The sequence below is a fragment of the Tinamus guttatus genome, unplaced genomic scaffold (assembly GCF_059628265.1).
Source record: "Tinamus guttatus ecotype Peru unplaced genomic scaffold, ASM5962826v1 Tinamus_guttatus_pri_ptg000364l, whole genome shotgun sequence".
In the NCBI taxonomy this organism is placed as follows: Eukaryota; Metazoa; Chordata; class Aves; order Tinamiformes; family Tinamidae; genus Tinamus; species Tinamus guttatus.
Genome location: NW_028288898.1, coordinates 361,895 through 375,054, shown reverse-complemented (window position 1 = coordinate 375,054; position 13,160 = coordinate 361,895). Strand labels below are relative to the sequence as shown.

The 13,160-nt window shown below is 43.8% G+C and overlaps 1 protein-coding gene across 2 annotated transcripts in view; it reads right to left on the bottom strand.

Annotated features, from left to right (window-relative positions):
- Positions 1-6,282, bottom strand: part of SLC25A36 (solute carrier family 25 member 36) — a 28,103-nt gene extending 21,821 nt beyond the window's left edge. For both annotated transcript variants that reach the window (XM_088530208.1, XM_088530210.1), the window contains exon 1: positions 6,194-6,282. In XM_088530208.1, the coding sequence (XP_088386334.1) occupies positions 6,194-6,234 (41 nt within the window). In that variant the 5' untranslated portion in view covers positions 6,235-6,282. The remainder of the gene's footprint in view (positions 1-6,193) is intronic.
- Positions 6,283-13,160: the final 6,878 nt, after the last annotated feature.

Sequence of the window (13,160 nt, the reverse complement as noted above, 5' to 3'; positions counted from 1 at the left end):
TTCTTCCAAAATGGAAGACTTTGCTCACTCAGGCTGCAAGTCCCACAGGACAGAGAATACGTTTCAAATCGGAAGGGCAAGCAGTAAATCCCCAAGCGTTGGGGAACCAGACCTTGCACGATTGACCCAGACCTCACACGATTCAAGTGTGAACTGAGGCACTAAGTGAAACCATAATCCAGAAACAGCATCAACCACATAATTCACTTGACCTTTTCATACGTACTCCAGCACTGGACAAAAAAGGTCAGTTCACAGTATAACAGGGACTGTCAGTAAACAGTCTGCAGAGTTACTGAATTGTTCCTGTTCACCTGCAGTCTGTACAAATAACACCACACTGAGCAGCACGTCAGCTCTTCTGTCAGCAGTATCAATGACAGTATTTATTTAAACAGATATATATTTCCTGGCCTGCTTATTTAACAGATGACTACTACTAAAAATATTGTGGAATAAACAGTCACTTCTGCGCTGGAAATCTTGAAATACCATTAATACACAGGCATTAGCTGCAGTTTAGTAAAAGTGTATTAATTTTAAAATCTTAGCAGACCACGACTACCATAACTGCTTCCCTCCTCCCACAGCTAGGTCTAGGGCTTTTTTCAATTTGTGGCTTAACACAAATTAGAAAGCATCACAGCTTAGAAAAAACACACTTTAAATGGCTCAAAAAAAATGTTTTCTCTTGAGATTTTGTAGGTTGATGAGAAATTTCTACCTCAAAATCCTTCAGGCTTCAGCATCTCCAAGCACAGGCTAAACCCTATTGAGTGTGACTTGTGAAGAACCAATACGTGATTTTCCCCAGGATTAGAGGAGTTTCACCCAGGATAGTGAGTAAACAACTACACTCATGCTGACAATGCATAAACAGGGAGCCAAGGAGGGCAGACCTGGGGGCACTCCTGTCAACAGATGATTAGGAACAAGAGTTATCTGGGGCTGCAGATAGCACCACAAGCCAGGTCACAGTGTTAGCCTGAGCAAGGCAAGGCCTCCTGCTAACACAGCCACAGACCCTGCCCTCCATTCCAGACTTAACCGCTATCCCTTCCCAAAAGCATTTAAGTGCATTCAGGAGAAATACCTGACTTAAAAATACTGTTTTCTCATCTCACCTATTTCAGCCCAAGAGATGAGCCTCATAGCAACATATCCTAATTTTGATATATGCCTTTTTTGATGCCTACCACACAACTTTCCAGTTTTGCCAAGTGCTTTTAAGAAAACAAACAAAGCATACCTCAACTTCTAATCTTACATTAGAAACACTTGATCCTGCAACAGGCTGCAGGACAGACAACCACAAGCAAATTCACAAAAACAAGGAGGATGGGGAAGATGAAGGACCACTCAATTAGATGCAACAGAGCATTAAAGCTGCAAATTAAAGCATACAAGTGGACACAAGTACTCAGTGCAACAGGTGGAGATGCGAACACTTCCTCGCACCTGCAGGACTGAGGCTAACTAGGACCAGGCCAACAGCAAGACTAAGAGCAGTTGTCCCTACTTGATACCAGCCCTCTCGAACAGGAGACAGGAGGAGTGATTCAGGCCTCCTCTGAACGGCAGCGCACTCCAAAGAGCAGCAATACAGAAAGGCCCACGGCTTGACCTCTAGTGTGCACAACTCATCCATCACCTCACCTGACGGAGGAAGACAAGCCTGGATGCATTCGTTTTAAACTCTGCGTGCACTTCAGCACAGATACTCCCAGCATGGAGAACTGTTTCTCCCCGCAGATAGACCTGTATTATTCATGAGGCTACTCAAGAAAAGAAAGATGAATATGCTTCAAAACTCAATCCTGGTTGGCTTTTGAATCTCAGGCTCCACTACCAGAAATATCTGCACAAGAAACCTCCTTTTATATTAGCAAATTGAGGATACTTCTCAAGGAATCACTGGCCTTGTCTAGACTTGTTAAATATCCTCTGCTGGTACATGAAACCCCTGCAGCAGCAGCAGGGTTGGATTCAGGGTAGATGAGGGTTTCAGCATGTCAGCCAGCAGACTGTCTACAGGTGCTCCTAAAGCAAATTAATGTTCCCAATTCCGACAGTGCCAGCTGACCTAGAGGGGTAACTACTCCGGGGTAAGAGCAGCCAGCTTTTATACAAACAGAGAAATGAGGTTGCACAGCACTTGCCTGAGATTCACCATTCACAATTTCTGCAACCACGGCCTCTGAGCCTCGTCACAGATAACCCCTGGCCCTCTTATCTCGGCTCTTCTTTCATTCACGTATTTTCCCCAACTGTTTCATTCCTAGAGAAAGCGAAAGCTCCAAGCAAACACTGGGGAGAACAGGGAGCTCAAAGCTCTCCAAAAGAAACAAGCAAACACAAGACACTTGCAAAGAAAACTCCTAATCCCTTCACCATTGGCTGCAACCTCAGGCCCCAAATCCGACAGTTTCTGAGAACTGCCCTACAGGCCCCCAGTAACCATTTGTCAGGTCAACAGGCAAGTCGCACGTTTAGATACTTTTAATTGATAGTATCCTTTTTGGATACAATTTAAGCCCTTAAGCAAAGGCAGCTTTCAGAAATCAGCAAGAATACACTTCGTTAATGTAAAACTTGTAGTTTTTTCTTGTTACTGTATTTTACACTTGTATATTATACACCGACGTTATGGCTATGGGCATTGGCAGCTAGAAAAGCACAAATCCCTTATGATTAACTCATTAGCCTTTTTTGGTGAAGCTTAAAAACTACAAGTTCTGTGTTATCATTCTTGACCTCAAAATACTAATCAAACTTGGTATTTTTAGTTAACAGTATAAAAATAAAGTTCCCCTGATTTGCTGACATAAAGGCCTATAAGTACAACTAGAAAAACACCACAAGGGGAACAAGCACCACTGGTTTCCATTATGCAAAGCAAACATTAGAAAATACTAACATGTAAATTATACTTCCTATGAGAAACAAGCATAAAATAATGCTTACACTATGACATTTATATTAAATACAGGCAGCTGAAAACAACATTCATCCTGAGGGAAATATGAAAAATGCATCAGTTTGGCAATTCTTAAAATACCAGCAGCTATTTCTGCACAACTTGTGATTCAGTCACTTCATGGAGCAAACCCAAAGCCTCTCAGTGCTTTAAACAAACACTGCATTTCTCCCGGAGGAGTGTCCGAACAGCTAAATAACCTCGAGTTGGTGCAGGAAGGTGGTGACCCTCTCCTGTGGTTTGCAAGGGAAGGGCTGGTTCTGGAGGGCATCCATGGGTTATGCCAGAAGTTTAATTCCAGGAAGAGGAGAGCCCAAGTGCCTGAATTACACAATTGCAGCCCAAGCAGCTATTTTCTAAAAAGCAGTAAGAAAGGAACCAATCACCACCTATCCTTGCAACTAATATTTTCTTAAAAATCCAAAATAAAAATCCAAGGATATTTCACTGCCATTTCACATAGAGTAACACTGCTGATCTGAAAAAGAGAGGATACTTAAATATGTTTTCTGAATATGGACCACTCAGACACAACACACGTTCATAAGCCGGTCAAAGACCTATTGAGGTTACAGATAGATAAGACAGTTTTACAGTCACAGCAGAGCAAAGAAAACTCCTCCCTATACTGACTCCCATTAACATAAAGAACAGTCAACTTTCTGCCAGAGACAAGGAAAGCCAAGAAAGAATTAAGTGAAACTGAAACCGTCCAAGACAAAAGAAACTGCCCACCTTCAAAACAGACGCAGAGAAACCCCTCTGGAAGAGGCCCAAAATGGTCCTCGTAATCTTTCTGCGAGAAGAACAAGCCCAGCCAACTTCTCCGCTTGGAAAGAAGTGTGTGTCATAAAGACTTAATGTTGAAGATTTCTTGAGAGTAAGAGTAAATCATGAAGACTTGGAAGGGCCTTTGGTAGCCAACGCCCTACTTTTTCGCTAGATATTCCAGTTATGACTGCGAGCAGTCAGGTCACATGCTGTATAAGGAAGATGATCTTCCCTACACAGCAAAATACGAGGAAAAAAAAAAGTAGAAAGATTTTTAAAAGTTTACCAAATAGCAAAACATGAACAGTTGACATAACTCGAGTGCCCTTCTAAAGTCTACATTTCAATAATGAGACTTCTTACAGATTACTCTCTTCTTGGTTTAGAATAGGAGGACCTGGATTTACACGACCAGCATGCTGCCTACAACACCAACAGTTGCTGCTTGACTAGCAGATGGAAAGAGAAAAGGCACATAAAAACCTCTGTAACAGTCTCATTCTAGGAAAGAAAAAAAACATTTCAGAAAAAAGTTTCATCTCCCCTATGACCTTTTATCAGAATTCAGGATTACAGATGCTCAGGTAGTTCCTGTCCCAACAAGGGCAGGATACTAGAGGTCAGTGGTGCTCTGCAGTGTCTGCACGGTCTGTGGAAAGAGATTCTTACATATAGGAACCTCATAGCCAAACCTGGGCTAAGCAGTTACACAGGTATCACAGTGAGAAACTGAACTTCAGGTACAAAACCTCTGGCGTCCCTGGCATACTCTACATAGCCACCTCTCAGTATAACGTTGCACATGGTAGTCTGAAAAGCTAAGCTTAAATTTCTTGAGATAGCAGAGAAACTACTGGGCAGAACTCTAAATGCTTTGAAATTCTACTACTTACAACTGATTTTCCTAGTGAAATGTTGCACAGAGTTATTCACATTGCTTTTTATTATCCATAAATTTTTATTTTGCTAATCCATCATCTTTTTTCCTACAAACATGATGTCTTTCCCATGCTATTTTTTCCCCACATATAAGTGGGACTGCTACTACATTTGTATACATAGAACCTCATTATACAGAGAATCACATATTATATAAAAAAAAAAAAAGAAGAAGAGGCAAGATCTAAAAGACATGTTTTGGTGAGGGAGAGATGCATGTAAATGAACTTAATATTTCACTCGTGCATTAGCTAATGCATCAACCACTCCTGCAAAACCACTTAGCCAAGCTTTGTTTTTTAGAAAAATCTGGACCACTTCAAAACAATATTAGTGCTAAAACTGTCAGGCCATTCCAAATCAAGTTCCAAATTACTTCTTTCTGTGCTTAGAAACAGCATTGCTATCATAAAACATTAGTGGTATGTTCAGCTACATGAAACTTCTCAAGATGGGAGAATTAAAGACTGAAATTAGATATTATAAGAGGGTTAGCAGATGGAGCCAATCACACTGTTTCTAAAGAGATTCCAACAAAACCTGGAGCAAAGGAGCAGAGTTTTCTTTCTTTAAGGTTTCAGGGAAGATGAGATCCCTCCTCGGGCGATGCCCTGGGCCTGCACAAGTCACTACATGACCCTAAGTGATTTTCCTGCTGGAAAGGCCTGCGCGGCTCTGCTGAGCCCCGGCCACGGGAGGCACGAGGCCAGCGTGGAGGAAGGGGCCCCAGGGCTCCCCCACGGCCCGGCCGAGGGGCTGGCAGGCAGCCAGGGTGCTGCACAGCGCGGACAGGACACCGGCCAGCACGGCCACCTGCACCCGGGCTGGGACGGGGTCACAGCCAGGACTCCCTCTCCGCCGCCATGCACGGCTCCTCCAGCACTTTAATCTCCCTTTTGCTGGGCTGTCAAGGCCAAGTGCAGCAGGGAGGCAACATTCCTACTCTTTTTCCTCAAGCTTTAGGAGATGTGAAATTTGCAGAAGCGCCTCGGTCCTGCTCCAGCACTGCTGCTCTCCTCTTACACAGGCACACAGGGACCAGGGGCTCCCACACGAGCTCCCGGGGATGAAGCAGCAGGGTCTGCCCGAGACTGAGCCGGGACAGGAAGTGCCAAGAGCTGCTCAGAGCCACCCTGTGCCTCTCTCCCACTTCACAGAGGGGGCCAGAGCCCCAGCCTCTCCCTGCCGAGGGCAGCGGCGCCCGGGGCCGCGGGCTCGCAATGCCCGGTCCCGCTTCACCCCGGGGACCACGGCCGGGCTGACTCGGCCGCTCGAGCTGCGCCTCGGCGGAGGCCGCCAAGCAGGAGGCACCTCCCCAGGCACCGCGCCGAGGCTCGGGCACCTGCTCGGCCCAACGCAAGCGGCGGCGCAGGCCGCAGCCCCACTCCCCGCGGGCCGCAGTTTCCCCCCGGGGCCTGCCCGCCCCCGCCGCAGCTCCCCTTCCCCCTCCCCGCGGGAGGCCGCTCGGCCCTGCCCGCGGCGGGAGGAACGGCCCGTGTCACCCACCCGCCGGCGAAGAGGTGCACGAGGGTGTCGCGCTGGCTCATCCTCGCCGCCGCGGCGCGGGGGAACGAGGGCCGCGGGCGCCGCGCGCTCCGGAGGCCGCTGCCGCCGCCGAGCTCCGCCGCGCGGCTTCCTGCGGCGGGAGGGGCAGGGCGGCGCCTCATGAATATGTATGTATAAACAGAGCGCGCCATTGGCTGGTCGGCGTGTGACGCAGGCGGCGTCGCGCTTATACTCACGTGACCCGCGCGCGGCGCCCGTTAGTGCGGACTGTTAGAAGTGATGGTAGCTCTGTCATGGCGGCGCCTCTGGGTCTTGCTGAGGGGGAAACGGCGGTCAAAGGCTTCTCTCATCCACCTTTTTTATTTATTTATTTTTATTTATTTATTTTTGTTTATTTATTTTTGTTTTTCTCTCTGTCTCCGGGGCTGTCTCAGAGCACAGCATTTTTAAAGACTGGCTCCTTGGAAGTGTTTCCCGAGTGAGTACTGTGAGCTCTCGGCTGGCTCGTGCCCCGGTTTTCTTCATAAATGCGTCTGTCCTGGCATGAGGGGACGCAAGAAGCTCCCCCCGGGAGAGCTCTCGGCAGCACGTGTGAAGCTGTGGTGCTGTTTGGTGAAGTGTTTGAAAGAAGAAATCCATATGGATATTTAGTTAGTAGCAGCCTGCCCGGTTGATACAGAGTTCTATCCAAGCTTAATGAGCTGCTTATTTCAATTATAGCAGAGCAATCTTTAAGCTGCACCTTAATAAATAAGCAGCATGTGCTTCCTGAAGCAGTCAATTCTTAGGAGGCAAAATGTCCTGCCAAGAATGGTGGGCTAGTAGGGAGGTGAAGATAAGCTAGAGAAGTAATGTGAAAGTTTGCTGGGTGGTGGGAATTGGTGGAGTAAGAGACAGATGTGGAGCTGCCAGGGTAAAAGGAGCTACAGGAGAAGGACAGACAGCAAAAAGGGGGGTAGTGGACTTGCAGGTGGTGGTTTGCATTGCTACTCTACCTGGTGTGTGGCTGAAACACGTGAATGAGGTTGAAATACTTTAAAACAAATTGTTCCTAAATAACAAGATGGGCATGACTTTCGGAAACCAGTAGTATAAATACCCACCTTCTCCTGGACGTGTTAACTGCAATTTAAAAAGCAAGAGGGTTCATATGCTGCTTCCTATGAGCTGTCCCCCAAGAAAGAGTATTTAAAGTATATTTAGGCTCCTTTGGGAAGTGGAGGTTGCTATAAAACGGTACTATTAAGCACTACATGAAAGAAGTTGAGTTTCTAAAAATTACATTTGCCTTTGTATTCTGATCTACAGTGTTGAATTACGGTTATAATGATACCTTATCCTCTAATTTTGTAGTGCCTGTATCCACACATTACATGTGTTTAAAGTATGTGGAGTATGAAGAACATTTGAGAACAAATTTCTGCATGTGAAACAGATTTTATGTAGCTATGGCTTTGTTTACTCGGAAGTATTCTTTAAACGAGCATTTGCTATCTTTTGCCAAGGTTAACTTTCATAAAACAATTGAAAACAGTCCCCCTTTGAAAGAATATTTATGCTAAATAACCTGTTTAAAAATATTTAGCATACTTAGGTACTCTGTTTATCTAAGGGTTATATTATTTCCTTTCCTGACTAAGCCCACAAAAATGTAATATTTTCTTCCCTCAAGAAATATGAGAAAAAGTTGTATTCAGCTGGACTTTTGCTTCTGAGTAAGGCTTTCTCTGATTTTTGTAAACCTTAGGCCAATTAGATCCATCATTTATGGAAGGACTGACTGACAGCTTGTTAAACAGCCAGCATTAATAAGTCAAGGCAGGACTTTTTTTTTTTTCTCTTAAATATCATTTTCCTGCCATTTCCACAGTCTGTAAATGAGTGGTTTTCCCTGACTTATGTGTCTCAGACATGAGTGATAAACCTCAGCAATGTAACTGACTAGGCAGAGATGGGGTTTGTTGCTAGGAGTTGGATATATTTTTCGTTGCAGATCTGGAATCATAGCAAGACTGTTATTAGGAATGATTTTTAGCTCATGAAGTGTACTGATTCTGGAAATGAATGAAGCACATACTATTTGTTTCATTTCTCAGAATCAAAAGAAGATTAAGTGGAAAGCTTTTCCAGACTGAAGTAGAGGTCATCCAACTATTGCCTTCTGCACCTTTTCAAATGAGCAGTACAGACGTATTTGTGATTATTTTTAACACTCTTCTATCAAACTGTACCTTTGTTTTTTAACTCCACTTTTCTACTACTGAGGCAGAATGAGACAAGTCAGGTGTTTAACCATTCTCACTGGACATATCACTGGTAAATTTAGAAATAACTTTCTGACCAAGGCAGGCTCTGGTAAGCAAGGTTCTGTGTACTTTGTGTAGGCTTTGTTTTTCCTGAGGATGGAGCAGCCTTTGGTCTTTGAGGACATATACATTTGTATGTCTGTTGCCTATTAGCTTATTTATTTGTAGTTTGCAGCATACCAAATGCCTTTGGAAATATCCAGAAGGTATAGCAGAAAAGGGCAGACAGGGCAGGGAAGTAGTGAAAGAGGAGCAGCTTATCTTTTAAGAAAAGAGGCAGCAATCTGAAAATGAGTGACAGGAGTGTGATATACCTAAGGGTGAGAAAGAAAAGAAGGCAGTGTGTTTTTAGGCAGGAGGGAGAGAAAACACAGGATCTGTCACACCATTACTAGGAGGTGTTTTTTAGGGGGACTGTAAACCAACTGTGTGTTGAAAATCGGGTTCTAGAGAGCCCAGATACTTGTAAGAGAGACAAAGTAGTAGTTTATTGTACCTTATGAGAGGTGTGGGAGAAATGATGTGAGATACAGGCTGGAGTTTTCAAGGAAGGTGTATTCAGACTAAATCAGGTGTACAGAGCTACACAGTTTATCTGGCAAATGGATGGTTTATCATACCAGATAACAGAACACTTAAAAGATTTGGTTTGTTTAGCCTGGGTAAATAAAAGCTAAGACAAGATGTGATTGTCGTCTATAAACACATAAAGAGAATAAACTGCAGAAAATGGAAAAGTAAAATATTACTTAAGCAAGAGGTCAGTGTTAGCAGGGTGACCAGGGTTATGACTAAATTCAGATTGAGGATAAGATGTGAGACTTGGGAACAGGCCTTGCACTATTAAAATGAAACTTGATAAATAACAGAATCTGTAATGTTTTTGTATAGCATCTGGGGCATAGAATGGAAGACCATTCTATGTACCATGTACCCCCATTTTCAGATGGGTTTCTCAAAGTATGAACAAATGGGTAGGTTACGCTGTCAAGACGTCCGCCTCGAAATGTGCAGTTCTAGTTTAGCCCATTTCAAAAGCATGGACGTCTGACCTTTACTTGATCTGAGAGGGGTAGGTATACTAAATGTCCCATGGAGGAAATAGTTTCTCTGATGCAAAAAATTGTAAGGATATTAGAAATTTCTACATTCCTTAATAGTTGAAACAGAACCCCTTTACAGTTTTTACAGAAGGAACAGCCCATTTTAGAGTAAGTGAATGTGTGTTTAGAGCAATTCTGCACGGTTGGAGTGAGTGAAGACATGGAACCTTAAATTACTTAAAACCCCTCTTGTAGTAACTGTACCTCACTGCAGTTAGTAATTGCACCCTGCAACTATATTTACCAGAAGAAGCGGAATAGAAATAGAAAAAAGGGATCAAATGTTTTGAATTTTTTTATATGGAGCTGTTAGTATAAATCAAGCTTTAATTACTAATAAGCAGTTTCACTGCAAGGGAAGGAAGAGGCAGCCTCATTGTAATAACATTTTGGACATAATTGAGGGAGTGGGTGAAAGGAGCCTCCCTATTGCCACTTTGTTTTCTTTAGAGGTGGGAAAGAATATTGGGAGGAAAAGGCTAAAGGCCTGATGGATCTGGAATGGCTGTTGGAGTTTTCAGCACAAGGTCCTGGAAGGGTAGCATGGATCCAGTTACAGGACATGCCTGAAACTAATGGCCCTCAGGATGAGGCAGAACGTTACAATACTCTCGATATCAGAATTTTAAAAGCAGATATTGCTGTGGTGCTGCAGCACAGGTATTAAGGGTGCTGTTCTCCCTGTGGCCCATCTGCATGGGGATGCAGCTTTGCCCCTGTTCCTGGCACAGGGCTGGCCAGGAACCTCCAGGGCCAGGCGGTGACGTCCTTGCTGCCCGAGTCACAGCGTGGTCACTCTGGAGGGCAGCGAGGCACCAGGCACACATGTCATCCAACTCTGTCAGGGCCCGGCCTTTTCCAGCAGCTCTTTATGGCCCTGAACAGTGTCACCTGCAGCCTCCACCAGCCCCTTCCCACCCGTGGTCATGAGCTGCATTCAACCCTTGGCTCCTGCTCCCTGTCACTTAGGAAAGGCTGTGCTCTTGCTGCTCCCCGGCCTGTCCTTCGCAGGACAGCAGCGCTTGAGTCTTCCACTGACTTTTAGGGTGTCAGAAATGAGGTATTCAAATAGGGACAGATGCTACTCTGGATGTTAGGGTTGTCCTCCAAAGTGGATGTAATCCACTCTGATATGTAAAGACAGATGGGGAGAGAAAGCACACAACTTTGTTAAAGTGACTGTCACATTTATAAATCTTGCATTTTCTGAGTGGTGGTGATAGATCTCCTTTGAATGGTTTTATCCTCCAGGGGGTTCTGGTTTCCTATGGAAGTTACTTTTCAGTCTTAGTCTAGTCCTAGAAAGAGATAGTTGCAGGCAGAATTACTTGAGCAATCATTTCCTGCAGATCTTTATTTTTAAGCAGTGTATTCCTCGCATGTGTTTAAATAGTATTGGTGTATGCCTCAAATGAGTGCCAAGATGTCAGCAGTATGCAATTAGGCAAGAGTCAGCATTAAATGAAGAAAAAAAAAATCAAGTGGTCAAATGATGGATTTATATTTCACAAGATCAGGTAACCACATTTCCTGTCTGTAATTTCTGAGAACTTCAGTAGTTTGGTTTTGGGCTGCAATCCAACAGGGGCATGACTTAATTGACTTTAATGATCTTTGGCCATCACAGATTTGGACTATACCAAGCGACTTCTCAAATTCACACTGGCTTTAATCAGTTAAGAGTTCAGTGTTGGCTAATCTTCAACTAAAATCAATACATCAACCTGCTCAGAGAGAGATTAGGAGAGTCAGAAACATGTACTGTGATGTTTGCTTTTTTAGTCTTTTTGAGAGGTCAGATAATGGAGACATCAATTAAAAGCAGGGTAAACATCAAGGTTCTTCCAGTGCAATAGCCTTTCCCTTTCTTAAATGGTAGTATGAGTGTGGCTTTAGAGCAAGCTGCCAGACTGTTAATTATGTTTATATTCAATATATCACAGGCATGGGCAGTGAAAACTTCAGCATTCAACCTTGTTAAATAGTAAGCAGAGAATATTTTGTTTTTCAGACACATTTACTTACCAGTGCCTGTGCCAATTGTCAGCAAGACCTGGATGTTCGCAATTAATGTTGGTTTGATATGTGGATGGGTGTATGAAGAAAACACTTCAATTCCCTTGGAATAAAACTGAGCAAACATCACACAGCAACATGACACTTCCAGTTCCTTGGACTCTAAATGGGAGGCTGAAGAAATGATACCAAAGGCTCTTCTCGCACAAATTCACTTCAGATACATGACTAGTTGGGTTGTTTTATTGTTATCTTTTTGATTATAGTAAATATGTGTGTGAGTTTTTTTTCTTTTAGTGAAGTCTATAGAGCAGTAAATGCTAAAGCAATACTGAGGGGTAATTCCATTTAACAGTCAATCTAACCATACTGTATCATACTGTATGCCTTGTGCGACTGGTCTGTTTCTCAAACCGGGGAGACTGAGCCCCCTTCCTTCTCTCAAAAACCAGTGGTACCTTGCCATTAACTTCTAGAAAAATGTAATGTAAAAAGTACTTTTTTCCTTTATCCCCTGAGCATTCTACCACAAGGCCATTTCTGCTGGACAAGACTGTGTTTGCTAGTTTAGTATTGCTGAAAGCTTCTTGCTCCTATAGAAACTGTAAAGTAGGAAACAGAAAAGTTATAGCTGTTTCAAGACAGATTGCAGTGGTTGCCACAACTATTTTATATAGTTTATCACAAGTTGTAATGCATCAAAAACCAGAGAACATGAAAACATGAGCTTGACATTATGCAAGGAATCCAAACAGTTAAAGTTATATTTTTTTGCCAAAGAGAAGAGCTTTAAAAAGAAAAAAAGTTATCAAATCATATGCAGGAGAAGATTGATGAATTATAAGAGCTTCTAAATTTAACAAGAAAAAAAAAATGTTGAAGTGGGACAGGCAAGCCCAGGCCTGGCACTGCCTGTCCTCTTTCCATGGCATTTGCTCTCAAATGGCTTCCACAAAGTGGTTCAGTGCTGAGTGCTTCCGTGACCTAACGTGAAACTGGAGCAGTTAAACTTGACAACAGATCCTTTCCTCACACTTGGCTTGATAAGCAAAATCCTTTTTGCTTTCAAAGATATTTTTCAGCTGACCCAGCCCTTTGGACTCTGCACCCTGCCTGTTCACATGATGCTCTCACATTCCTCCTCGAGGAGGCAGAAGTGCAAGTTCCTGCTGCCAGGGAGCGGAAACTTACTGATTGTGCAGAGGTTGGCAGCAGCTTCCAGCTCCAGCAGCTCGTGTTCCAGCCTCCGGGCAGAAGCAGAGACACGGGCTGCATTTTTGTAAGTGCTAGGCCAATAAAAACCTTCCAATTTCCACACTGATGCTTCTTACCTTGCTGTCTGTCCCTGCCTCCAGGCTGAAGCCAAGTCTGGAAAGCAAGAAGGCACTTTGTTCCTGTGTGTGCTCAGCGATAACTGAGGCAAGGTTCTATCTAGAGTGAATAGAATCAAGACCCGTTATAACAATACTAGAGCCCTGCATGTGGAGCTCAGGCAAGTGTGCAGTTTACATTTTATGTCTGGCATGTACATTCATGTTAATG